The 26,767-nt window shown below is 38.4% G+C and overlaps 2 protein-coding genes across 2 annotated transcripts; one reads left to right on the plus strand and one right to left on the minus strand.

Annotated features, from left to right (window-relative positions):
• Positions 1-1,904: 1,904 nt before the first annotated feature.
• On the minus strand, positions 1,905-5,733 carry LOC103466573 (uncharacterized). The gene is made up of 8 exons (XM_008412250.3): positions 5,416-5,733; positions 5,193-5,335; positions 4,553-4,719; positions 3,930-4,019; positions 3,434-3,599; positions 3,188-3,343; positions 2,206-2,865; positions 1,905-2,111 (listed from the first exon to the last, which is right to left on the minus strand). The coding sequence occupies exons 1-8, from the start codon at positions 5,561-5,563 to the stop codon at positions 2,067-2,069; spliced, it is 1,575 nt and encodes a 524-aa protein (XP_008410472.1). The 5' UTR covers positions 5,564-5,733; the 3' UTR covers positions 1,905-2,066.
• Positions 5,734-9,348: 3,615 nt separating this feature from the next.
• On the plus strand, positions 9,349-26,738 carry tbc1d2b (TBC1 domain family, member 2B). Its single transcript, XM_008412249.3, has 13 exons — positions 9,349-9,792; positions 13,099-13,249; positions 16,347-16,494; positions 17,893-18,047; positions 18,135-18,388; positions 20,289-20,699; positions 20,850-20,960; positions 21,065-21,258; positions 22,086-22,580; positions 22,665-22,782; positions 23,609-23,794; positions 24,076-24,197; positions 24,664-26,738. Exons 1-13 carry the CDS (start codon positions 9,451-9,453, stop codon positions 24,857-24,859), a joined length of 2,883 nt encoding a protein of 960 aa, XP_008410471.1. The 5' UTR covers positions 9,349-9,450; the 3' UTR covers positions 24,860-26,738.
• Positions 26,739-26,767: the final 29 nt, after the last annotated feature.

Raw genomic sequence — 26,767 nt, forward strand, 5'->3', positions numbered from 1 at the left:
ATAGGCGATCTCATTGGAAAACAAGAGGAAATGGTCTTGCCTATGATGGTTGATGATTACCAGGTGTTGGTTTTGGTGCTACAGATTTGCATTATGTATGTATTGAGCACAGTGTTCTGTGTTGATTCTGTGCACTTTATACCAAGCCCACTTTGTTTCTGGATATTCATGTATGACTTTTAGGTAGTTCTATAAATCTTTAGTCAAAACGGTTGTATTTGTCTGACTGACTTAAACTCTTTTGAGAGGGCAGCAAATAGATTACTCTTCTCTCCCAGTTTTTTCTTAATTTTATTTTTTTTTATAAAATATTCAGGAGCCTCGATAATTACTGGTCTTAGTGGGATCATCAGCAAAAAAATTACAATGCAACGTGATAATGGGACTATGAGTAAATGTTTCTAACACCAAAAGTGAAAAAACTCACACATTGCATACAAGACTAGGGAGATCACTAACCCACTGAAGCCATAAGACATTTTACACATAAGCCATAGAGCTGATGGAGAGGAGATTCACTCCCTAAACATAAAGCCGCAGCTCCAGTGGAATAACATGAGTCTGGGTGTATTAATGTGCTGCAATGACCAAGACTTAGTAACATTAGTAAAGGAGAGAATTAGTCAATAAGCATTTCTATGTGAAGTGTTCCTTGTTATGTGAATTTGATGTAGATGAAGTGTATTTCATAACATCATACAGAGATACCACTATTGCTCAATGAGGAACTTATGCAATAATTATCCATCGCAGCTTTACACCATTTGTCGTTTGTTTTCCACTGTTGCACAATCACACACTTATTACATAAAGCTCTGCTACGACTTTACATTGTTATTAATTTTCTTAGTAACGACATTTTATCATGCAGTTCTTGGTTGTGAAAGAGCTGGTAGCAGAAAGGTCACAAAAACTGGATGATTAACATTTCGGCAGTTTAACATATCCTGGTTTCCCTTAGAGGACTTATAGGGGAAACACCTTATATTCTAATTTCTAAAACTTCTGTTCCAAACGCAACTCTGCAACAGATGTATTTCTGTTTTAGTGCAGATACACTACGTCGTGTGTCTGCACAAATTCATGCAGGCACACGAGCATGAAAATAAGCTTTATTGTCGTTTATAGGGCCCACTAAAGCAGTAACCAGAAAAGTAAAAAAAAAAAGAGCCACATGATAAAAGATACTAGAAGGCATTTAGGAACCTTATACTTATTTCCCCATTGCTGTTGAATGCGTACTTTTAAAAATCTTTATGCAAATTAGTTTTCCGTGAAAATAAGTGAAGCTCTTATGGCAGCAAAATATCAGGTGCAAGCCTTTTCCCCCATGAGCGCGCTGTATTTCTCTGAACGTGCCCACACGAGGCCTTGCATTACAGGAATGCTTCTCCAGGCAGCTATGGAGAGCTAAAGTAAGTAAGAGCGAACCATACACAGCAAGAGTTTTGATAACACTGGGAGGTATTTCTCCTACGTTGTAATTCAGCAGTTATTTGCATTTTGATATCTGCACATAGAAATGCCTCTGCCGTTCCACAACAGCCCAGCATTTTGCATTAGTGTTTCCTTATTAGGACGCAGAGGTCATCTATCATTAACCTTGCTTATTTTCTTCTTTTTAAGTGGCCAAACTGGCTCATTAGTCTGGACTTCTCCAGGAACTCATGTGAGGCAAATCATTTGACATTCTCCCCTACAAAAATATCAGATTGTTCTTCCCTTCCAGATGACAGCAATTTCCATACAAGTTTCCATTAAATGTTTGTTTTTCCTCCATGTTTCCATGCCCATATATGAACATGCATTTAGTGCTTATTATCTCTCACAGCAGTTTAGTTGTAGCTCTAAAAAAAAAGTGATTTAAATATGTCTAATTTACTGAAATGGGCTTATTGAAGCAATTTTATACATTTTCAACAGCTTTAATAAATTCAATTAGATGGGTACAAAGGTAACTTTGATCGGTTTTAAATAAATACATTGAAAGCAAATATACAACAGAAGTAGCAAAGTAGTGTTAGATAAGTGAAATTAGGTGAGCCTTTTCTTCGTTAGTTGGTTTGTCACTTCCTCTTGGTCTCGGGGAAAAGCCATTTCCATTTGTCATTCTGCAAAAAGTAAATATATAACCTGTCAATATTAGAAAATAAGGCAAAAATACATAATAATGAAGGAGTACTGAAAGAAAAGCTTGCAACTCACCTTTATCCCCCAGGACGCGTGGCTACACTTGCGTTTGGTCTCCTCCCCAGGCTCTTGAGTGTTGCTGTTGGCTTTAGGCTTGACGGGCTCCTTGTGGTTGGGGAGGATCTCATAAGTGTTGTCATTATCAACGACGGGGGCTTCAATGGAGACCTCGGCATACAGGGAGTCTTCGAGCTGCTCTGTGGATGATGCAGTTTCAGATGCTGTTGGGCTGTGGCTGCCAGCCAGGTGATAGACCGAGTGGTCGCTCAGGGCGTCCAGGCTGTGGCTGCTGTTTGACTGCGAGATGCCGCCAGAGGCCTGCCGGACTGGCCTCGGGGAAAGTCGTGGCGGCGTGTCAGGAGGTACGCTCAGTCTGTAGCATTGCTCGCCATCAGAGATGTTGTCCAGCAGAGGCAGGGACATGCTCTTGCTGTCAAGCGCGTTGAGCTCGGAGTAGAGAGATTCAGGGTCAGATGAAGGACTACACCTGCCGTTCTTTTGCTCCTTAGTGTTCAGCCTCTCGGCTTTGCCTTGATTTGAGCTGGGGGACTTGTCCCTGGAGGTGTGATGGGCTCTAGGCGTTTGCTTCCTAAGCTGAGCATAAAGAACTCCATCGTTGTCACTGACTGGGGCGCTCTCCACGTGCCTGGTCCTCCGTGGCAAAGGTGGTACTTCCTATTTTTAAGAAAACAAAAACATTTATGTGAAAAGCCGGCCATCATGTAAAATTTTGTTGTATTTCCAGATAAACAAGTTAGTAAATAATTAGATCAAGATAGACTTGTCATAGACACAACAATGAAATTGCAATTTCCTTCTCATAAATTCACAATTAAAGACAATGCCAAAACACAATAAAGTTGACAAGAATGCAAATAAATAGAAATCAAAAATATATATTTACGTTTTATGTTTCGTACAGAAAATATTGGTAGAATATAACAGTGTATAAAATATATATTTATGTTTCGTTTATTTTTTTATTCTTTGGACTCACCTCTTGAGTCCTGTTAATCCTTGGTGCCCGCACTGGTTGCTGCTCTGTGGCTGAGTTCATCTGCTGCTTATGTACTTTCTTTGCTGCTCTGAGAGGAGCAGCCGGTTTTTCTTTGGGGTTGACCTGGATGATATCATAGAGGTCCTCATTGACATCCTATAAGAACAAAAACAACAGTTAGAAGACCGATCAAATCCTGTTTAAAAAGAAAAACAAACAAAAAAAGTAAAATGGTTGAAAACTCACCCCATTGCATGGAAATGTCAGATATTCTCCAAAGGGCTCAACTGGGTTTGTTTTATAGTGTTCTATTAGGTCGAACAAAGTGTTGTGTCCCTCTGTGTCTCCGCACACTATAAACCGTCCCGTCTCGCTCTGGCTTATCACAAAGTGGCGACATCGATCTCTGCCTCTGCAAAATAAAAACAGGATATTTCTAGAAAGCTGTTGCAATTATTTTATGTGTAAAACTCAAACTTTTAAATTAATGGTAAAAGTGGCCAATAAAGAAAAAATAATAATTACATTGGGATATTTCTGAGTCTCCAAAGCTCCAAAAGTCTAAAGTTTGGATGGAGTGCTAAGAATAAAGGCATATTTGATGGTGCTGCTTATTTTTATTATTTAATATTCCAAGAAGCAGAGTTAATTTGTGAGGAAGTTATCTTTCATATGAAAAATCTGCTTAAAATAACAATTAAAAATAAATAAACCAGGTTTATCGGAGTAAACCAGTACTCACTTGTACGACAGAATATATCCAATAGCTTTATCACTGAGACGAATCAGGAAACAGCCAAGCTCCTTTTCTCTAAGCATGTCCTCAGCATCTCTGTAGACAGACCAAGAACAGTGTGAAAATCAGACCATCTTCAAATATACATTTTAAGCCTATTTGTAACTCATTTTAAAAATTCTATTATTTTTTCTGGGACAGTAAAGCACTTTCAAAAAAATTTCCACTTTGGAAGTATCACTGTCTTAAAGGAAAAACCCATTTCACAACATGCCCTTTCGAAATAGCTGACACTGGTTGTACTTAAGCAACTGTCCCACATACTTTTTTATGTAGGAGTGTGGTGTCTGCCAGAGGAAAGGGCAAAAAGTGGATGTGGGCGTACTGTAGAGTGGACACTTTCCATCACAGATAACATGTCTGTGGCTTGTATGGACGTAACTGCTTCTCTGGGTTTCCGACTTTTTTTTTTTACAATTTAAAATCTATCAAAGAATTAAACATGCATGCAAACAGAAAACTAATAGCAGTACCAAGGATTTTTTTTTGTGTGTGTGTTAAAAATAAGTTTACATTACACATGAGTGTGAAATGTGCAAAATAACAGGACATCTTCTGTGAATACTTACTTTCTGCTAATGAAGCCCAGGAACCAGCTGGGGAAGAGGCCGTTGTTGACAATAAGAGGCAGTTGAGAATCTATGAACCACTTGGTGGCCAACTCTCTAAACCTCCCCTCCGCAACTTCAGCAGCAGGATCCACAGTCGGCTCCCTTTGTTCCATCCTCACTTTGTCCTGTTCAAAGTAACACAGGCGTCCAGTGAGCACAAGCAGGATTTATTCCCCACTGCCCAGAGCAACTCGGTATTTTAACAATCTAATTTGCTTATTTTCCAGGAGGCGTTACTCAAAGCCTGAAGGCAGCACAATGTTCTTGTATGTTTTTTTTATGATTACGGCAAAGGGGGAAAAATAAACCCATCCTGTCTATTATAGTACACAATTTGTTTACTGTTTATATATAGAATTTATTAGCATTAACAAGCCCGTAGTTAAATATCCAAAAACATAGAAAAGGCCTGACCTATGGCACCCTTTCACAACAACTGATGTAATATACTGCTCAAAAAAATAAAGGGAACACTTCAGTGTTCACTTAAATGTTAAAGAGTTCCCTTTATTTTTTTGAGCAGTGTATATACTTTGCGGGTTAAAATAGCTAAATCATGAATGAACTTTAAGCTGCTAGTGACAGGTTTATTTCTTACCTTGAAACAAAACTTCACACGTGTCTTAATGCAGGGAGTCTTCGTCTGATATTCCTCCTTCTGTCTTGAATGTGAAAAGTAGCAAATGTTTTCAGATTTGGCTTTCTGTTGTCGACACAGTGCGCAGCAGCTCCTCTCGATCCCTGAAGAAAATGAATCAAATTTCACTGTAAAGCTCACATTGTGTTCCAGTAAAATAGCTCTCGGTGAGTGTGGTACATACCTGTCCTTGTGGTTACCAGTGTGTGATTTGAACCCCTTGTCATTGCAGCAAACATTAAAATTCTCCTCTCTGCTTCTGAACCTCTGTAATCTCCAACTGAAAATGGTTTGATTGTGACCCCACACTGAGAGATATAGACAGATGACATTTACAATTGCACACATTTTTCCACTGGTCTGGAAAGCAGAGGTACTCGGCAACGGCACGGCAGTCATTTGCATAACAAAGAGAGCTGAGGGTTGTTGAACAAAGCAAACGCTTCCTGAAGAGAAACGGAAAGCAACGTGTAGAGAAACAGTGGTTTGTGAGCAAACGTATGCATTGGTTTGAAAGGGGGAGATGTTTTACCCATGGAGCGTCTGATTACCGTAGTGACGGATGAGAAGATGCGTCAGTGTTTTTCTGTGTGTGTTTTTAGGGGGGGTGCTGTGAATTCAAATCAAGTTTGTAAGGAAGGACCTAAACAGACGGAGAGATGGAAATGTTTGGGAAGGTTTGATATGTTTTCAATGGGGCTTAATAAGCTTCTGAAAAGATGAGACATTTCCCCGGGTCTGCTTTTGAGGTTCTCATAAAAAAAAGCACAACTCATTCCCCCCATGGCTCAGACTGTTGTCATGAATCATTTAGGTTCGGCTCTGTAAAGCACAGTAGGAAGTCCCAGTGGGGGAGAGCCAAAAGGCAGAAATACTCTGTGTCATGGAGAACAAATAAGACATGATTTCACATTGCCCTCTACAATGGCAACGTAACTCCAGCATTTTTACTCCCTTAGTAGGGAAAATAAGCATTAGACACGTCAGTAATTTTCTCGGCAACTATATTTCTAATGGAGGTATTGACGTGGAGTGGGCTAGTCAAAGTCTGAACTTAAACCCGATTTGGAGGTTGTGGTATGACCTTAAACAGGCCGTTGTTTTAATGTCCTCTAGGGTGGCTGCAGTAGAACAATTCTGTACAGAAAAGTGGGTCCGAATTCCCCACAATGATGTTACGTACTCATTAGCAGTTATGGCAAACACTTTTGATGTTGGGCTAAAGGTAACGCAACTAGTTATTAAGTTCAGGCAGAAATCATGTTTCACATATGACCAAGGTGGCTTATAGTTTGTTTTTCCTGAATTAATTAATTTATTACCTTAGTTTAATTTAGAGCTGCATTTTACCTGCTACTTATGTTGTGTGATTTTTCAAATTATATGATGATCAGTTGTGTGCAAGTGTTAAAAAGTAAAATCAAAATAAATCTATAAGAAAGAAAATAGTTTTTATTGTACTTGCATGCAGTGGGAGCAGTGTTGACCCATTTTTTCTCCACTCAAATTCTTTAAATTTTAAAGGCTCTGGAGACTGTTTTGAGATGATGTTCAGTGATATTCCTCCTTAGAACATAAAAATAAATAAATAAACTTGGATCTCAAACCTATTTTTATTCCCCAAGCATTTCACAGATTCTTAGAAATGTTCTGTATAAATGCTTCAACAATGCTTTTTCTTCAACGGTGCATTTATTTGCATTGAGCACACTTAAAGGCCATTGCAGTTCGGTGGACTGGTTGTTTAAAAAAAACAACACGTTTTTTATTTTCTTCTTGGAAATCAGATGTTCCTCACAATGTCTCTAAAAGAGAAGTCTCTCATTGCAACAAACTTCTGAATATGGTTGGTTTATGATTTATTTATGTTATTTTGTTAAGTACTTTAGTAATTTTTGCAACAGTACAGTTATGAAGGTTTCAAGGTTCTTTTCTTGTTACCCTTTCTAAAGGCCATTTGTTAAGATTAAGCCAGGTCTCATTTATTAGCAATGATGTATAACGGGATAATTATTTTTGGCACTGTAAATTATTCTCTTATTTTTCTGAGAATAATAAGAAAATAATTTCATTAAAACATTTTCTTAAATTGATTCTGATCTCATGTTTTCCTGTGATTTTTGTGTGTGTGTGTGTTTATATTACACGTGAAGAATAAGTATCAAGTCAATAACCGTACCTTATGTTCCATGTATGACTAACAACAGCTACAGTAGCATAGCCTATAATTTCAGCATACTGGTAGCTGTGCAGACTGTCTGTTTTACAGCACTTTGTGATTCATAGTACACTCCTCTGGGGGAGATGTGAGGTTTGAGGTCAATTCTTATCACTGTACCCATCTCTGAAAAGAACAAACTTAGAACAAATGTTGCTATGCAAATGATTTGTCAACATTCAACTGATTAAAAGTGAATATAAAAGGTTCCTAAAAATAAAATGAACAGCTTCAAGAAGCTGTTTGAACTATTTTGGTTACAGTGGCTTTATGACAGCCCACCTCTCAGAGGGGGGGATGTGTAACCTTGAAAGGTCACAATTTGGCGCCCATAAAATGTCACAGCAACTGAACCGCATCCCGTCTGTCTGCTTTTCATGCCTCGAGGTAAAACAAACAACCTCCTGAACTCTTTAAGCTTTCCTAAGTAGCTAGAGTATGAATCTTACCAGAGAATTATCAGAACTTGTAATTGCGGACAGTTGGGGTTTTTCACTGTAAAGCGCTGGTTCAAAATGGGAAAAACAACAGGTGTATTTCCCAGCATAACACTAATCACCTACTGTTTACTCACTGTACTGGGGCCCACATACACCCTAGTACAACAGGTTTGTACCCATTAATCATCTGAATAACTTAAGTGTGTTTTTGTTTCACCTTCAGAGTGAGTTCCGGCAGCTTGAACTCTCCTTCTTCTCCTCTTATGAGTCATACTGTGAATATACATTAAGTGCACGCCCACATCAGAGATTGCAGCTTTGATATGAATAAATGTAGTCCAAAGCAGCATTAATCTTCAGTCTGCTGAAGGTTTTACAAGAAGGAGAGAGATTGATTATAAATACCACTACAGTTCTGTTCACAATGTAAGAAATTTTTGAGGTCATAATCATCTTTTATCGTGTATATCTTACGTTTTGTTTTTTGCAGCTGTACTTTCTAGCATGTGTTGGATGGAATGACAATGCAGGTGCTGCAGAAGTGTGGGAGAAAGGAAAACATGATGTGCAAAAAATATGTACTTATTACTTAGAATTTGTTTTTTAAGTTAATAGCAATTTCATGACTTGAATGCATAACATACATACTAAGTATGTGTGGGGAAAACCCCCCCAAAAGATAACTCTTATCTTAACCTACTTGCAGCATCACCTCATCACTTTTATGTGTTGTTATTCTAGATCTGGCTCACATGTTTCTGGAGCATGTTTCTAAATCATCCTGTCAGTCATTCAGTTGACCTTTTTCACAGTCTGAATTTGAAAGATTCAACAACTAATTCATATCTTGGGTATTGTGAAAACTATTCACCAGACATAAGCTGTCAAATATTAATTCAACATCCATTTATTCACCTGACTAATAAAAACACCTACATACAAAATGATAAAATAGAGTTGAAAGCTAAACAGTTAAAGTATTAGATAAATGTAGGCAGTGAGGATAATGGTGAATGCAACTTAAGCAACAGGTGACTCTTTGGTAGGGGGGCTATTAACATATTCAGATAAAGGAGCCTCCAGTTGGATGTAGATGCACCTAATAGGATTTACGCACTTTTACAATCAGCTGCAAAAGTCAATTCAAGATATTTCTTTGGTGTGATGGATCTCTAAAAGCTGTAGGTTAAATTTGGAGGACATAACAAGCTAAGCTCAAAACAATTTATATTTTTGTTTTAAATCTTACAGACTATATCTCATATTTTTAAATAAAAGAGGAATTTTAATTTCCTAATTGAATCTCTCACACAAAGTAGAAAAGTGATTACTCTCTGCTTCCGGTGTGTCGCTTTATTTTCCTTGCCTTATAAAACAGCATCTCCCTGTGGCGCTTCTCGGTAGCACAGCCCTCAGCGAGGGCATGCCTCTCACTAACACGTCACAACTACCTCAAACTACATTTCCCAGCACCCCCTTGTCTGGGGAAAGCAGTCATGCGGATGGACCCAGGAGTTGCCATCTGCGGGGCTGCAAGAAGAAGAAGAAACTTCTAGGGAAGATGCACGAAGGGGAGGATGGCAGTGGGGAGAGCTCCTGCACAACTTCACGGCTGCTGTCCTTTAAGTCTCTCGATGTGGCCGAGGTGGAGGGAGCGAAGGAGCAGGCCTCCAAGCTGTGCGGCTACTTGAACAAACTCTCCGGCAAGGGGCCTCTCAGGGGCTACAAACTGAGGTGGTTCGTGTACGACCCGAGGAAATGTTACTTGTATTATTTCAAGACTCCCCAAGATGCCCTGCCTCTCGGACACATTGATATAGGCGATGCCTGCTTCATGTACGACGTGGAGGGGGAAGAGGGACAGTTCGAGATCCGTACAGCTGGGAAAGAATTTCTCTTGAAGGTAGAAACTTATTTCAACAGTTCTATCACAACACTCAGTAGTAGATAATTGTTTTTGTCATGTGTCGCTTCCTTTCTGTCTCAGGAAAGGCTACAGACACACCCTTTCTAACAAATTGTTTTTCTTTTTACTTTTAAAACACCCGTTGGAATATGTCGAGTGGCAGATATTTTTAGAGAAGTCGTGTTGAAAATAACCTACCACAGGCCGAGACTTCACCAGCTGAGTGTGTGTGTGTGTGTGTGTGTGTGTGTGTGTGTGTGTGTGTGTGTGTGTGTGTGTGTGTGTGTTCGTTCAGAGCCGACCAAAAATTGAATGAGGCCATGAGCAGAATTTCATTTGACGGCCCGTCATCCTCCACATTTCCACAGACCTCCCTGTTTTCTTGTTAATTTTTACATTTGTCAATGAAAAATTAACAATGACGTTTTGCATTATAGTTAACTAGCAAGAAAATAATGAATTAGTTTAGGTGAATCAATGTTTTTCGCTAACATCCACATCAGTCTCTGCTTTACTTTTTTCTTTTTCTTTTTCTGAGATTTGGCACGATACGAAAATATCCAATGTTTATCAAAGCAAACAAATTCATCTGAAAAGGCATTCACTGAACTTTTAGATGGTGACAAGCTCTTGGATGTAGGATAAAAAAGACAACTAAAGACAACTGCAGCATTTTGGGAAAGATGAAATTAATGAATAATTTGCCCTTCCGTTTTCACTAAAATATGCAAAATGCTGCTATGCAAAATTATACTTAAAAAAAGTAGAGGTGGGACATACATTTTTGAGTTAATTATGTGGACTGCAACGAATGACTGGCAATTAATGACATTTTAGATCAACAAAATTTAGTAACATTTTAAATGTGAAAACTCGTCTTGATGCTAAATTAAACAGTTGTTTGCAGCTCCAGGACAAAAAGGTAAACTCCTTACTGCAAGCTCTACTTGTGCACTATAGTATTTTTCTGGTGTCTCATCTGGTACTTTTTTTGAAGCAGAATATAGCCTACAGTAGGTGCTGCCACAAATCTATTGCTTGTATTTGTGGCTTGCACGTCAGAGATATGGTTGTACCAGTAATGTGGAAATACAAAGGTTTCAACCAGAACTTTTTGTATCTAAAAAATGTTTTTTACTGTTTAAAAAAAAAATAATGTGTCAAAATTGACATAATTATTCATCAAAATGTATGCAATAAAGTTTCAGTGCTGACATTAATTGACCCTTTTTTTTCTTTCTTCTAGATAATGTAGGGAAATATTCAGAAAAAAAATTATTCTTGGTAAATGTTCTGCTTGTTGGCAAAAATAAAACTCAGATTATTCACTTGTGACAGCCCTTTTGTTCAACCAAAATGCATGCTTCATTCTTTAAAATGAAGAAACATTCAGCTTGCATTCTTTTTCAAATGAAACCTTGGAGTTAAATCCTGACTCTAGTATATTGTCTATATTTGATGAAATCTACTCCTTGCTTGGCTTAATTTACTTTTATTAGCCTTTAGAAATTCTTGAAACTGTGACCTACATAATCAAGCGAAAAGCTGTTATAAGGGGATCATGCAGCCAGTATCTATTTGCCCATTAATCAACTGGAGTAACAGCAGCAGCTTTGAAAAAGGGGGTTCTGGTATTTGTTAGTGTTGAAGTTGTTAAAGCAGTGAGTGTTAACCCAGTCACTGTTGGGCTCACTGGTCACGGCACTTCATGTGATGCTGCCTCAGTCTTCTCTGCCGTCATATGACTGTGAGTAAGACAGGTGGCCTGGCTCCCACTGTCTAAAGTCAGTTTCCTTTTCAGCAGATGGTCTGACTGGCTAATACCAAACAGATTGTACAACTAGAGGCTGGAACTGAGACTGAAACCAGCCTCTCTGCTTTTTCACATGACTGAGCCAAAGAGTAACCAGTTATTTGTAGAGCGCCTAAAATCACAATTTTTTATATATTTTTTTATCATTGTAACTGCAGAGTGGAAACATTGTATTTTTAAAATTAGATTTGGACTCATTTGAGATTCTTGTGGTATCATAAACTTGATCCCACTGCTTTCATTTTAAGTCGAATAAGGTGTGTCAAGACTCTAAAGGTTTACTGCTGGTTAAAAGTCAGTGTTATTGTCCTCTTAATGTGGCATCAGAGAACACATTACTTGCACTATAGCTTCTTTTAGCTATGAAACGTTTAATGTTGCACTGCCCCGCCCCTATCTATTGCTGTGTGCACTGCTGGATCGTCAACTCGATCGAAATAAGCTATCTACACTTTTTTGCTTTCTCAGTATAGATAGCTAAGAGAAACCTGACTATTACTTTTATTAACTCAACTGGATTAGTTAAAATATCCACAATTTTAACTGTTTACTTAAAGCTACCAAGTTCAAAGTCCGTTGGCTGTAACTTGTTGAATTACATGGCTAAACGGGCCAGAACTTAATATCTTACCATTTCAAACTAGGACAACGCTACGCTTTTGATAAACGGTGTGAGCAGAATAACAATCACTCCGGTTATTCTTCCTGCAGCAGTATGTACAATGCCTGAGTCAAAATTCTGGGAAACGTTGTAGCAAAACAACTCCTCTTTTCAGGAGAGTGCATTTTGGTGTGGTTTCTTGTAAATGTGATTATTATCTATGCAGATGACCTCCAACTTTACCGTTTTTGCTGGGGCATCTGAGCTCTATAAGTCGTCTTGTTTAATCAAGTACTAACAAAAATTTTATTCTAATTTTCTACAGCTATGCCCTGACAAAATGCAGGTGTTAATTATTTCTCATAACTACAAAATTAAGAAAGAATATCTCAGCTATATTGGCTGTTCCATAGAATTGCTGCTGACAGTTTCATGCATTCGTTCTTTATCTTGTGGGGGGATGATCTTTCCAGTCAGTAGCTTTATAATGATGAAATAAGCTTCCTTATTATTATTTTTCAGATAATACTCTTTTAATTTTGATACTTTACTAAAAATGCTTAGTGAGACTACATCAAGTTTTCTACCACAGCTTTTCAATCAGGTGAACTTGTGTTTCTTGCAAGCAAGGCAAAACGATAGGAGCCACCATTTGTTTGCAGCAACAGGTGGGGGAGGAAGCATCACTCTTTCTCATGCCAAGCAGCTGGCCAAAACTTTCTAAGACAAATTTTAGTTCTTTTGAATCTGACTTTGAAAATAGAAAAAAAGGTTTTCCATTGATGCTGGAAACTGCCCTATGCCTATTTAAAATGCTCCAACCTTCGAAAGAGGAAGTTTCTATTTATCCCATACATGTGAATAACTGGGTGTGTGCACTTGTTTCCAGGCCCCCAGCAGACAGGTGATGCATTACTGGCTCCAGGAGTTGCAGCAGAAGCGTTGGGAGTACAGCAACACCAGAGGCACGGGGAAGAGAGACAGCTGGAGTTCTCCCACGCAGGCCTACCCTCCCACCGGCCTCGTGGGCAAGGACAGCGGTAGGCAAGAACACACACATTCAGCAACGGCCCCACCATTCTTACACATCAGGCGACTGTGACCTCCTGTAGGCAGCAGATTAATATTTACTTTCTGCTGCAAACGGAAGTATCGGAAATATTTGGTTTCAGGGTTTTTGTGTTTCTCTGGAAACTGCGTTGGAATGTGAGGCCCTTAAAAAAATTAGAATGTAAGGGAGAGAAAGTGAATTGACATCAATGATATTAGAGCTGGATGTTTGCTTAATGACACTATTGACATTTTACCTGGGTGGAATTACTGATGTTTCATGTCATCAAATTCAAACGCAGCTTGCTTCCTGGAAGCTTCTTACAGCTAATTATTCCTCTGATTTCACTTTAAACGCCTCACTGACACTTAAAGGGGCTTACTTTTTAGATTTTTCCTGCAGTTTTAACTTCTACACCAAAGAGTGTTGTGGTCAGAATAACCTGGTAACAGGTGGTGGGTTTATTGAATTTTTAGCTTCTGAGTGGCTGACTGATCAGAGCTAGTCAATAGTAAAACTATTTGCTTCTAGTCCCTGACCGGGTCATCTCTGAATTAGATTATCAAAACTATGTGGATTTGACCTCCACAAATCTTAATGTTTTTATGTTCTGCAGTTCTTCTAGAATTTACTAGAAAGATAATTGAGTTAATGTAGTTTTATGCTAACTATTATTTGAGATTTTTCTAATAATTTGTGACATGGAAAAAGTAGATTATGAAGAATTGGACCATGTTGCTGATCTTCCAGAAACTGATCATAATAATGTATTTAAGGCAAATTCTAATGCACATTCATTATTTCTGTTTTTAGCTTTACAAGTTAACTTTTTTGTAGCAGAATAGACTTTGTCATTACTTTGAAAGAAAGTATTTAAGTTTCACTAAACTGCCCAAAAAATATAGACTGTATTAGACACCTGTGGACGAAAATGTGCCTAAAATTGTTCTTTGAGGTATTTTGTCATTCAGCTGAGTGATCTGAACTATGAATCCTGCCTTCTTTTCTGTTTCTATGCAAACAACTCGCATGCTTTCTCCTTTCTAGAGTGTTCTCTGTTCTTATCTTTGTCTTCAAAATGTTCAAATACCTGAGTTATCTTTCCTCATCTGGCTCTGTGTAAGGGTGTTTAGACTAGCATGTTGGACATGAATTGAGCTTGATGCAGGTCAAAACTTCTGAAGTCATTTTTTTTCTGAGACGAAGGGATATCTCTGCCAAGAGTTTTGGCTTTTTTATTATTTAAAAATAGTTGCTAAATATTTTGTGGATGATATAACTCTATGCTATATTATTAAAAATGTTTTTTTTGAGAATAATTAATTCATTTTAATACTAAACACATAAAAGAAGGGAGTTATTTTTTTTTATTAGCACACACCAAACAATAACAATTAGCATCTTAGGGAACTGATCAGCTTCAATCAGCATCGGTTACCACTTCCTGCAATGTTGTGAGGAAGTACAACATGTATATGTTTAAAACAAATGTCATTGTCAAACACTGTCGTTGTAAATACAAAAAAGCTTTTTTAAAATTAAGGTGTTCATCCTATTGCATCTGATGTATTATATTGCATCATACCTCAATTACTTTTTCGCAGAAGTTAGACTGGTTTAACTAATTAACTAAGAAATTTAAAACTTTTTGTATTAACTCGAGTTATTTGATATTAAAACTTCTTTGACAGAGTAACAGTATAGCAAAAATAGAAGGAATACTTTATGTAAAAGGGCAAAAACCTTTTCACAGTAGTGTACCAGTGTGTAAGTGTTGCAAATGTTCTTTCATTTCTAATAATAATTGTAAAAAAAAAAAAGTGAGATTGTCAGAGATGAAACTGTCCTGCTTTAAAAATCTGTATATGTGTAGGTGTGTTCACAGAGAAGCTTGTTTCTACACATATCTGCTCAATCTTGATGCACTTGGCATGTTGACATACCCAGCAGTTTTATTTTATCTTAAACCTTTACTTGTGCACCGATTACAGTTTTCTGATCAGTCACCGTGCTTTTTGATATTGGTTGTGTTGTTGTTCATCTAGAACGATTTCATCTTAAGAAAAAATATAATAGTTGTGCTCTCACTGAGTTTTGCTGCATATTTGCATGTTCAGTCAATTGGCAGTGGGTGTTTTATTGAGATGTCTTGTATTTAAATTAGTTTTCAAAAAAACAAATCTGAGTAACAGATGTTTTAATAATATTTTGGATATATCCAATCAAGGTGGAGGTGAAGGTTCTGGTATTGGCAGTTGCTCTGTTGCTCTTTATCCGAATATTTTTACTATAGATGCAATAATAAAAATAGTGAAAATCAAGCAATGGTTACTGAAGACTTTGTGGACCAGCAACTGTTGCTTCATGGAGCTGATCGGTGCATGTTAGAGTTAAGTGCAACTTTGGTTACAGCTGCAGAGAACTGTGAATACTTTTGATGATTAAGAGATATTTGCTGTTTGTTGCTTGCAGTTCATTGCGCTTCGATTCAAAGCCGGGCATGTTTCTCAGTCTGCGAAGCTATGGATTTGCATCATCATATCCTGTGTTCTCTCAATTTTGACACAAGTACACTTCTTTTTTTCTTAGCTGTGTTGAAATGTGTGAAGCTGCTTACCAGAATGTCTGTAAGGCCTGCTGTATTACCTCGCATCTTGGTTTGAGTGAAAGTTCAACATTTTTGTTAGATCAACAAAGGTTATTGATTACATATCAGACTTTGAAGTGTGAAACGAAACAGGGCTGTTTAATGGTAGACTTAGTTTGAACATTTAAGCAGACTGAGATATCACAGTTTCTAGATAATTTTATCAAACAACTTTGTTCTTCTGCTTTATTCCCTCTTTTTTTTGTTATAAGTTCTTGATCCTTCATGAAATGTTTCCATACACAAAAGAAAATAATATCTGATTTGAGTCGTTCTACAGAATACCAGAAAGTTGAAACATAATTAGCTTTCCTTATTTAACTCAAACTTATTGCATCCTTTTACCGGCTACCTTTATCAGGTTTATTTCCTTGAGATGAAGCGGTTGGACTATTGCACTTATTAGTCGATTCTAACAAACTCTTGTTATGATTTTCAGATGCTTTCTTCGTTGAGAAGCTAAGTGACAGCATGGAGAAAGTCCGCAGCGACTTTGCTATGGACACAGAAATGGATGCAGGAGGGATGGTGGGAATCCAGTCAGCCAGAGGGCCCTTCTCCCTCAAAAACTTTGGTACAGAGCTCAGGTAAGGCTGAAAGCCCAGTGAGGGCTCTTCAAAGCATGATTTCTACCTCCAGCTGTTTTATTACAAAGTTCAGGGTTTTTTCTAGGCTTGCTGCCAAATTATTGCAGGCTTTGTCTGGTTTGCGTCTCTAAATGAGGGAAGAAAATCGCTTTGGTTCTGCTTGAGGCCAACGGTAGTAGAGGAAGTGGTCACATCTGTAGTTCACTAGTTTATCAACTATTCAACAATCAAGAGTTCCTCTTTCTAGTATGTAGACATATTTTCTCAAAAGATTTGATCCCTAAACATGTACAGCATGTATTACATTTTCATGTTGTGACAAAGTGTTTGTATATCAGAGTCAAATGCTGCTAGTGTTGAATTTCTTACTAATTCAGTATGATGATGAATTGGAAGTTCCCTACTGGGGTAATCTTGAACTTTTCAACATGTTTTTCACATCATCAAAGACATAATTGTGTTAACACAGAGCAGCCCATGAATGTTTTCAGATTTTGTTTACTCCTAAAAATCTAAAGTGTATGGTTTTCATTTGTAATTATTGTACTTTTGTCAATAAAAAAAATAAATCAAAACTTAAGTACCTATCTACCTATCTTTCAGCTTGTTTATGCAAGTCTTTTTCAGTATGTCTCTACTAGCACTGCACAACAAGTCGGTTTTTCTCATCACATTTTTTAATAGCAGTTTTTTTTCTCATTGCTCTTCCACAAATGCCATATTTGAAAAATTTGGTGACTAATTATTCTGTCACCAAATTATTATTTCCTGGCCTGACAGTTTTTGCTGACCCTGTCTTGATGAGTTTGGAGTTAATCTATTGTTCTTTTATGTTTTCCCACGGTAGATTGAACAGTGTTATATGAGATTCAAAGCTAAGAATGTTTTGTTACCTGCTTTTGCTTTAATCATCATAGAACAGATTTTTTTTATTTAGAGAATGCTCTAGATAAAAATACTCTATTTATTGACTAAATTATTTCTAAAGGCAGTTGGTAGCATTATATTTTTATTTGCATAGATCAGAGTAAAGTTGCTTGAATGTCAAATATATTCTTTTGAGATTTCTTTTCCTTTTCAGTAACTTTGAGTTGGTCTGTCTCATAAAATCTGAAGAAATAAAGTTTTTGTTTGGCACTTGACTAAATGCGAATAAGCTGAAAGTGTATAAATATTTCATTGAGGTCCTCTATTGTTTTACACTCGAAGGACATTTTGTGAAAATGAAGTCTTCATTTAGTTGGATTGTTTCTGAGGGATCTGTGTTATTTTTCTGCAGCTTCGTTTTCCTCGGCTGACATTTAGGAACTTCAACTAGTAACTTTCACAAAGTTGCGGACAGTCAAGTTTAAACCGGTTTCTCCTCTTCTTTGTTGTTGTTTTTTTTTGTTTTTTCAGGCACTCCATGTCCAATCTGCGGCCAGGCCGAGTGGAGAACAGACGCAGCGTGTTTTACACCGGCAACCACAACAGCAGCTCAGAGGAGTGGGAGATGGTGGACGCTCCCCCTAAGGACTTCACCGAACAGAAACCTCATCTGGACACACAGAGACGTGAGTCCACTCTCGCTCACCCACGACTGCTTGGAGATGAATTCTGCTCTAGCGTTCATCTCCGCGTCTGCTCCTCCTCTTGCTCAGATTCTTTTGGCTCGGCGTTCACCTTCGATTTCGTGCGAAACCGCCAACGACCTCAGAGGCTCTTGCTCCGAGACGTGCGGGGACAGGGGAAGTTCGGACGCGGCGTGGAGAGACGCGGTTCTGGGAGTCCGACAGGGGAATGCAATGGCAGCAAATCTTTGGAGATGCAGCTCCGCCTCCAGAACCAGCAGGATGAGATGAATCAGATGCAGCAGGAGCAAATCAAACTCCGGGAGGAGCTGGCCAGCCAGAAGGTGAGCTTATTCCTCTTTATACTTTATCAAACTTTAATGATGCTTTATTTTATAATAGGAACTTTTTACAGACTTCTTTTAATTCAAAGTTTGCATCGTGCTTTCCCACGCGCTGTCTTGCCATGTCAGGCTAAGAGGTTGGGTGTCATTTCTCAGCTCTCACTGATACAGGAAGACGGGGAGTGATTAGTCATGCTTTAGTCTGAAACAAGGAAACGGCAGTTCTGTCGAAAACAATCACAGCTGGTGCATTTCTCCCCATTTCTTCCTGTTCTCCTTTTTTTTTTTTTTATTTCTCCACAGCTAATTGGTTGCTTTAGCTAAAAGTGACTCCTATTAAAGGAGACATCGCATTTTCTCTGGTTAACTCTTTCAGAGCTGATGCGGTGAATTGTTTTTTCCCCTCCACACATTTGCAACCACAATGTTGTTCATTTTCTTTTTATGTGTTGCATTACTACTTTCAAAACTGTTTTTTTTATATAAAAAAGTAAATAAATAAAAATACATGCGCAAAGATTATATTGAGCAATAAAAGTTTATAAGAAGCAAAAGTCACAATGAACGTTTCTAAGCCGGCAGAGAGATCTGATACATTTGGAAAGCCTCCCTTCAGGACAGTTGAGCTAGTTAAGAACAGGATTCTTAACTAGCCGAACTGGTTCTTTTAAAAAAAAAAAAGGGAAAAAAATGCAGGAACTCTACTCTGAGTTCTCCCAGGCTGTAAACCTGCTGCTTGTATTTGAGATCCTGCTCTTCCTGTCATGTTTTCTTATTTGGGTGTAAGTGAGGGCTGGAACATCGACGGAAATGTTTTCCCTTGTGGTCAGTAACTTTGTATCTTCTAGCATTAAGAATCACTCTGCTTGTTTATGATGAACAGTCCGCTTGTCTGTCACATGGTCTGGTTAAGATGGCAAAGACACTAAATGTTTTTTTTTATTATTATTTATTTATTTACAAACTATGTTTCAAAGAGTTTGTATTTATTGTGGGATGCTCAATTATTTTCTTGAGAGGGTTATAGATTTGAAGGTAGAACTGATCCAAGTAAGTTCAGTTGCCACAAAAAGCAGCTAAATGGCGCTATGCTACCAAAGTGTATTGTTTATAAAAATGTGTAGGAACCCTCATTATAATATCCAAAAGAGTTTTACACCTTGATGCACTTCAGATACCTCATTGCTCGTGTTAACTGAGTGGGATTTGAACACGTATTTTGACCGGTTAGACACAGATGTCAAACTCCTTTTCATTTCGGGTCACATCAGGATCACAAATGTCCTCAAAGTGTCCGGTTGTGACTGAATGCGTTGTCAAAACTACCTGTTACAAACTTTTAAAATATTACATCTTTCCCTTCATTGAAAGAGTACTTCTTAAAATTAAATGATTAACATTCTCACATTGATGTAATTTGGCACATCAATGATTAACATTCTCACATTGATGTAATTTGGCACCTTACAAATAAAAAAATATTTTATTTGATTGATAAATACTTAAGGTTCTATTTATGTGGCCCTCTAAGATTCTAGAGAGCCACATAAATAGTTTTAGCAGTCCAGATTTGGCCCATGGACCTTGAGTTTGACACGTATTGTAGGACTTGATTTTGTGTTGTATTAATGAGGTAGGATGCTTTGAGATACTGATGATTCCAAATAAGGTGGTAATAATATTTTATGTTATGTCTTAGAATGCCAGCCTAATAGAAACAAAGATGGCTACAACTACAGAAGAAAGTCGGAGCATGAAAATTATCCATAAACTGTGACTTTCTCTATATTTTTTACCCACCAAAATAAATGTAGTTGATTGCTTGCCATAGCTTCCATGTTTTCACAGTTTAAGCTTTATGTTTTGTTAATTCTGAAAAGATCTCCTCTTGCCCCTGTAGGAGCTGGTGAGGCTCCTGCAACAGACTCTGAGAACCTCCCAGTTTGAGAGGCCCAGCGTGTGGCGAGCAGCTCCGGATCCGTCCGTGGCCCCGGACCAGGCTGCCAATCCAGCCGTGATCCAGGAGGACGTCGCCCAGCTGGAGGCGGTCCTCCAGGAGCGAGACGTACAGATCCAGTCGCTATGTGGACACATGGAGCGTCTCTCTCTGGAGAAGGACAGCCTGCAGCAGGAGCTGAAGGGCCTGAAAATCAAGGTGGGGGAAATTAATGACCAGCTGGGGATGCTGATGGAGACCATCCAAGCCAAAGATCAGGTCATCGTGAAGCTGTCGCAGGAAAACTCTGAGCAGAGCGGGAATGTGAGCGACGCTGGTTCTCCACCACCTCAGCAGGAGCTGAGCATCCTGAAGGTGCAGAAGACAATTCTTAAACCAGCCAGTATAGATTGGGGTGGGGGGAAATCAAAAAGATGTTTTATTTTAAAACATCTTTATAATAAAGATGCTTTGAAATCTTTTAAAGATTTTAAACTTGTTTGCTTCTTTTATTTTCAATATTAGGACAGTCTTCAAGGCTACAAATCCCAAAACAAGTTTCTGAACAAAGAGATCCTGGAGTTGACTGTCCTGCGCAGGAACGCAGAGATTCGGGGAAAGGCTTTAGAAGCAAAGGTAAAAAAACAATAAAAAAACTGTAAACTTGCACAAGTTCAACTCGATCTTCACAAATCTGAATGTGTGAGAAATTATAACCATTATTCCCACCCTTGTCGCAGTGCACAGCTTTGGAGGCCAAACTCTGTCAAGTGGAGAGTAAATATTTGGTGCTGCTTCAGGAGGTGAGAAAGCCGGTCTGTTCGTCGGAGCAGGACCCGGCCCGGGAAGTCATTTCCAGATTACTGGAGGACGCCCTGCAGGCGGAGAGCCCGGACCAGAACGAACACCAAATCTTCAAACCAAATTCAGTCAGGTATTAATTGATTGCTAGAATTGAGTTCTTCCTTTCAGCTTCAAAATGACATGCTGGGCAAGGAGAGTATTAAGCAAAGGTGCAACCATGAGAGCTGTGGTAACTATGGCAACTATGGAGAAGCTGCAGAGATCCTCAGCTCAGTTGGGAGATTCTGCAGACTTCTAAACTATTAGAAGTGCAGTTGATAAATCTGAGCTTTATGGAAAAGTGCAATGATGAGCCTTTCCTCAAAATACTTGGAGCTGCAATTACAGCGAGAGTTGCTTCTTTAATGTATTGTCTGAAGTTGGATGAAAGAAAATACCCACCGCACTTTTGAGATTTTTTGGAGGAAAAAACAAAAGTGTCGTTATTCTTCCACTTCCAAGTTATGTGCTATGTTTTTTTTTTGTTTTTTTTATCACATAATATCCCACTGAAACAATCAGAACCTGGTGGTTTTAATGTGACAAAGTGTGAAAAGGTTTGAGAGGGAAATTCTGACCAGAGCTTGTCTGATTTTGTTTGTGTTTCACCTGAAATCTATGAGGAAGAAATCTGTTTCTCAAAGGCGAGGTTTGTGCAGCCCCAGGACCTGTTCTACTTTAATTTATAGCTGCATGCTAATATCCGTGACTGGAAAAACTCTGTCTGCTGCTTGGTGTTTTTCAGTCATTATTTGCTGTTACTTCCAGACAAGCTCAGGCATGCTATCATGGTGCAAATGTATTATTATATTTCCAAAGCAACCCTAAGAAACTTTTAGTTTCTACCTTTGAGCTTCTCTTTTTCTTTTATCTGTTTGCAGATTGAAGGTGTTTAATTTTATTTTCTCTCTCCGTCAGTGAATATGATGTGTACGGCTTCAAAACGGTCCCAGAGGAAGAGGAGGAAGAGGAGAAGCTGGTTGCAAAGTTGAGGGCCTTGGAGCTGAAGTCCCTGTCCATGACCGACCAGGAGGTTTCAGTCGGGGTGAAGTGGGAGAACTTTCTGGCCAGCACCATGAACAGAGACCTGGTGCATTCCCCCGAGCTCAAGGCCCTGATCCGCTGCGGCGTGCCGCACGAGCACCGCTCCATCGTGTGGCGCTGGTGCGTCACCTTCCACGTCAAGAAGTTCCGCGACCACTTGGCCCCGGATTATTACGAGACGCTGCTGAACGTGGCGCGGGATCGGCCCAACCCGGCGTCCAAGCAGATCGAGCTGGACTTGCTCCGGACGTTGCCCAACAACAAGCACTACGCCTCGCCGAGCGCAAGCGGGATCCACAAGCTGCGGAACGTCCTGGTGGCCTTCTCCTGGAGGAATCCAGACATCGGCTACTGTCAGGGTCTCAACAGGTACCGGACCACATCTGGCACCTCTGGGTTTCTATTATTTGCCGGCTTTTTTTATGATTCCTAATTAATGTGTGTTTTCTTTAGGCTAGCAGCAATCGCCTTGCTTTATCTAGACCAGGAAGATGCCTTTTGGAGTCTTGTAGCCATCGTAGAGGTCTTCATGCCAAGAGATTATTACACAAAGACTCTGCTGGGCTCTCAGGTAACTTAGGTTATTTATGTTAAGAGTTCTATTGTTGGGCTGCAACTGAAGGCCATTTCAGTTATCGATTATTCTGACAATCAGATAAAAACATTGGCACATTCTGCAGATTTTTCATTTAAGTCTTTTTATTTTTGGTCCCGTATCAGAAATGCATTAAAAAAATGTAAATAAATGAGTAAGTCAGTTCCTTACAAATAAGAAATTATACATTTTATAGCCTGAAATTCAATAATCTATTATTTCATTAGTGAACATTTGATCATTTGTAGCAAAGGTGCATCTGCAGTTAATAATATACTTCGAATATCAACATGCACAACATGCAAAAAAAAACTCCCATCAACTCGATGCCAATACACCGTATGTTGATTTTTTTTTTTGATTAATTAAATGGAAAACAAATTGTGTTTAATCTGATTTTCTTTTTTCTTTTTTTTTTTTTACGAATTGAACCTAGGTGAAGCTAAAACTGCCACTTGAGAAGTTTTGGGTGGAACATATGTACAGACAAAGTATTATTTTTTTTCATCTCAAATTCAAAATATATACTGTATATTTACAGTTTTGGATGAATTGCTCCTCTGAGCATGCTGCTCCTTCAGCAAATGGTCTTTCTTAGAGACTGTATACTCCTATTAACGATTAATCTATTACTAAATCAGTTGGCGAGTATTTTAATAATCGATTAATCCGATTAATCTTTTCAGCCCTAATTAGATTTTTAGTTTTACGAGTGCTTTCATATTTACTTGATGGCTGATTAGTTTCCTCTCTTAGATTCGACCTCTAACTTCTGTAAAATGTGTCTGTCTGCTTCCTGCAGGTCGACCAGCGTGTGTTCAAGGACCTGATGAGTGAGAAGTTGCCGCGCCTTCACGCCCACTTTGAGCAGCACAAGGTGGATTTCTCCCTGATCACCTTCAACTGGTTCCTGGTGGTGTTTGTGGACAGCGTGGTGAGCGACATCCTGTTCAAGATCTGGGATGCTTTCCTGTTCGAGGGGCCAAAGGTGAGACATGGAAAACCGTAAACTTTTTTTTTTAACATGGTCATAGGGCTGCAGAGCCCTGCTAAAGGGGTAAAGGAAACATCACAGTTAGACTAACACCTTTTAATTACTGAGAGTCTGTGAAGACTTTGTGTGAAACTTGTGACATTCATCATAGAGAGAGTTTATCGTCTTTCAGATTGTGGACAGTTTAACAGCTTTTTTGTTTTCTTTTTTACACAGAGGTGCAAACAGAAAGTTATATGATGTTTGTTTTTATTTTTATTTTTTTCCTTCTCCAGATCATATTTCGATTTGCTCTCGCCCTCTTCAAGTACCAAGAAGAAGAGTTTTTGAAGCTGCAGGACACGACGGCCATCTTTAAATACCTTCGATACTTCACGCGCACAATCCTGGACTCAAGGTCAGGTCACTTTGATATCAGGGAGGTTTCGCGTTGTTCAGAACAATGTTTCTGCAGCAGTAAGGAAGGAAATGATAACCCAGGCCTCCTTTCTGTGCATGAACAAACAAAAAAAAAAAGAGGTGTACTGTGATCAATTTTTTAAGTGTGTAGCATTGGTTGAAATGTTAATTATAATTTTCCACAATCTCATAAACAATTTTCACTCCGGTCTCAAATTGCAAGAGTTCATCTTCATTCTATATGAGGGAATTAGAAAAAAATCCAGCTGCTTGAGAGATTGTTGAAAACAGTGACGCTCACCAGCAGGGGGTGCTGTAGGCACACGATTTCCATTCATGTACCTGAGATAAGACAGTTCACATCCAGGCCTGCAATTTAGAGAAGCACCCAAAAACTAAGAGGATAGTGTTATCTGCGGTTTAAAATACTTTAATAAGAAGTCATTTTCTGTTTGGTTTTCCAGGAAGCTGATGAACATTGCTTTCGTGGACATGAACCCGTTCCCTATGAGGCAAATCCAGAACCGCCGCTCCTTCCACCTGGAGAAGGTTCGCCTGGAGCTGACGGAGCTGGAGGCCATCAGACAGACATTCCTGAAGGAGAGGGAGACGAGTCTGGATCGACGGAGCTTCGTCAGCGACGATGAGGAGGATAACTGAGCTTTTTTGTTTCCAGGCAGTGTCGCTTTAAGAACGAAGACAAAGGGAGCTTCTCCACGGAGCGGCGACACTTTACAGCTGCTGAAGGGTTTAATTTTCCCAGTTTAGGCGTTGGAGTTGGTCTCTGCATCAAAAATGGAATAATGAACTGAAATCAAAGGATAAAACGCATTGTATCAGTATTCCTGCCCATTTGTTTTTTCACTGTGTAAAGTATTTTTGCTGTCTATGTTCATGTTGTTCGTTGCCAATAGTTTACTTTTCTATATTGCCAAACCATGCAGTCCGAAACAGTATTTTCAAGCATTTTTATACCTTTTGAAGGAATTCCTTTTTCCTTTTTTGTGCTCACATTTACACGAAAGAAATCTCTATTTTCGTTCTGTGCTTTGTTTCCTTTCTTTGTTTGATTGATAATCTTTGTTTTTATTTCTTGTATAGGATTCTTTGTCTTTTTATCTTATGATGCACTTGAATTATTCATGCTGTAACTGAAATAGTTTGCTGAAATGTTCCTTAGTTTTTAAAGTTTCATTCCAGCAATTTGCTCGAATCTAAAAAGATAAAATGAACAGATGAACTGAAAACAAAATATTTTTCTGTTTTCAGCTGCATAAATGCCAGGTAGAATTAATGTTTATGACTGAGAGCCAGTGTTGTCCCATTAATCAGTCTATTAATATTGGTGTTCAATATTTGTATCATCTAATTATTTTAAAATCCGTAAGTAATTCTTTTAAAGTTGCATCATAAAGTTGATTTTTTTTTTTTTTTTTGCATCCACTTGCATCCCTCTTTTACATAAAAATAAATTAGGAGAAAATTGGATATTGTTTTCAACTTTGACAGCTTTGTCTGTATTTTTTTTTTGTGAATTATCCTTACTTTGCAGAAACTTTCTTTTAGTTCTTTTTTTCTGCATTTCTTTTCGCTGAGTCTAACCTCAGGGAAAAAAATCCCGTTGTATTTGCTATTGTTGTCCACCGAGTGGCAGTGTAACGTTTCTCAAGTCTTCACTCAATTTCATAGATACTCTGGTGAAAAAAATGTAATAATTTGAAAGAGTTAAAAAGTCTGCCTTTGTACTGGTTTTATAAAAACTGAATTGTGACTCATAATGAATAAGGGAAGCATTTTTCCTTAAAACTGAGGACAATAAGAGGAAAATCTTGCATGTTGACCTTCAGAATGTGAAGGACCTTGTTGCTGATCGCTGTGGACAACTTGATATCCCAACCATTTGTTTAGGAATTAGAACTTGTGTGTGTGTTTGGCTAATCAACTGTGAAAATCTTGGTAGATGGTATCCAATGTGAGGAAGATGAGAGTTTCTTGGAAGCATCATTTACAGCCGTTTAAATCTTTTCACTCACTTGAACCCGTTTACAGAGATCAGCCAGCGTTCTCTGCTGCAGTATCTGGACCCGGCCTGGTTTACAGTTTTAAATCAAATGTAAAACATTGAAAAATGTTTGAATTTTTCTTTTTGTTTTGCTGTCCTCAAACATGTTTATGAGAGCTGGCTTCTCATGAGATCAACATTTCCCAATTATTTAGGTTAAATTTTTTTTATTCATTTTTACAAATGGTAATGAGAAGTTGTTGCTCTGTAGAAAAACCCTTTCAGACTGTTGCAAGTTTAAATAAGCTACATTGAAAACTTATCTCTGCTTCTGTGTTTCCTCTTTCTTTTTTTTTTCTCATGTTTTTTGGCAGTGTATTGCACAAACGCATTAAGAAAACTCAGACTATTACAGGGCACTTCAACTTTTTTTTTATGCAAGCCTGTCTTAATCTGTCAGGTTTTAGCTGGTAATAGTAAAAGTCTATGTATCTCTTTGCTTTTGTAAAACCAATTCAATAAAAAGTTCCGACATAAGCATCTGGTTTTATTTGCATCCAGGATGT

This window comes from Poecilia reticulata, chromosome 6 (genome assembly GCF_904066995.2).
Source record: "Poecilia reticulata chromosome 6, P_reticulata-male-v2, whole genome shotgun sequence".
Classification (NCBI taxonomy): domain Eukaryota; kingdom Metazoa; phylum Chordata; class Actinopteri; order Cyprinodontiformes; family Poeciliidae; genus Poecilia; species Poecilia reticulata.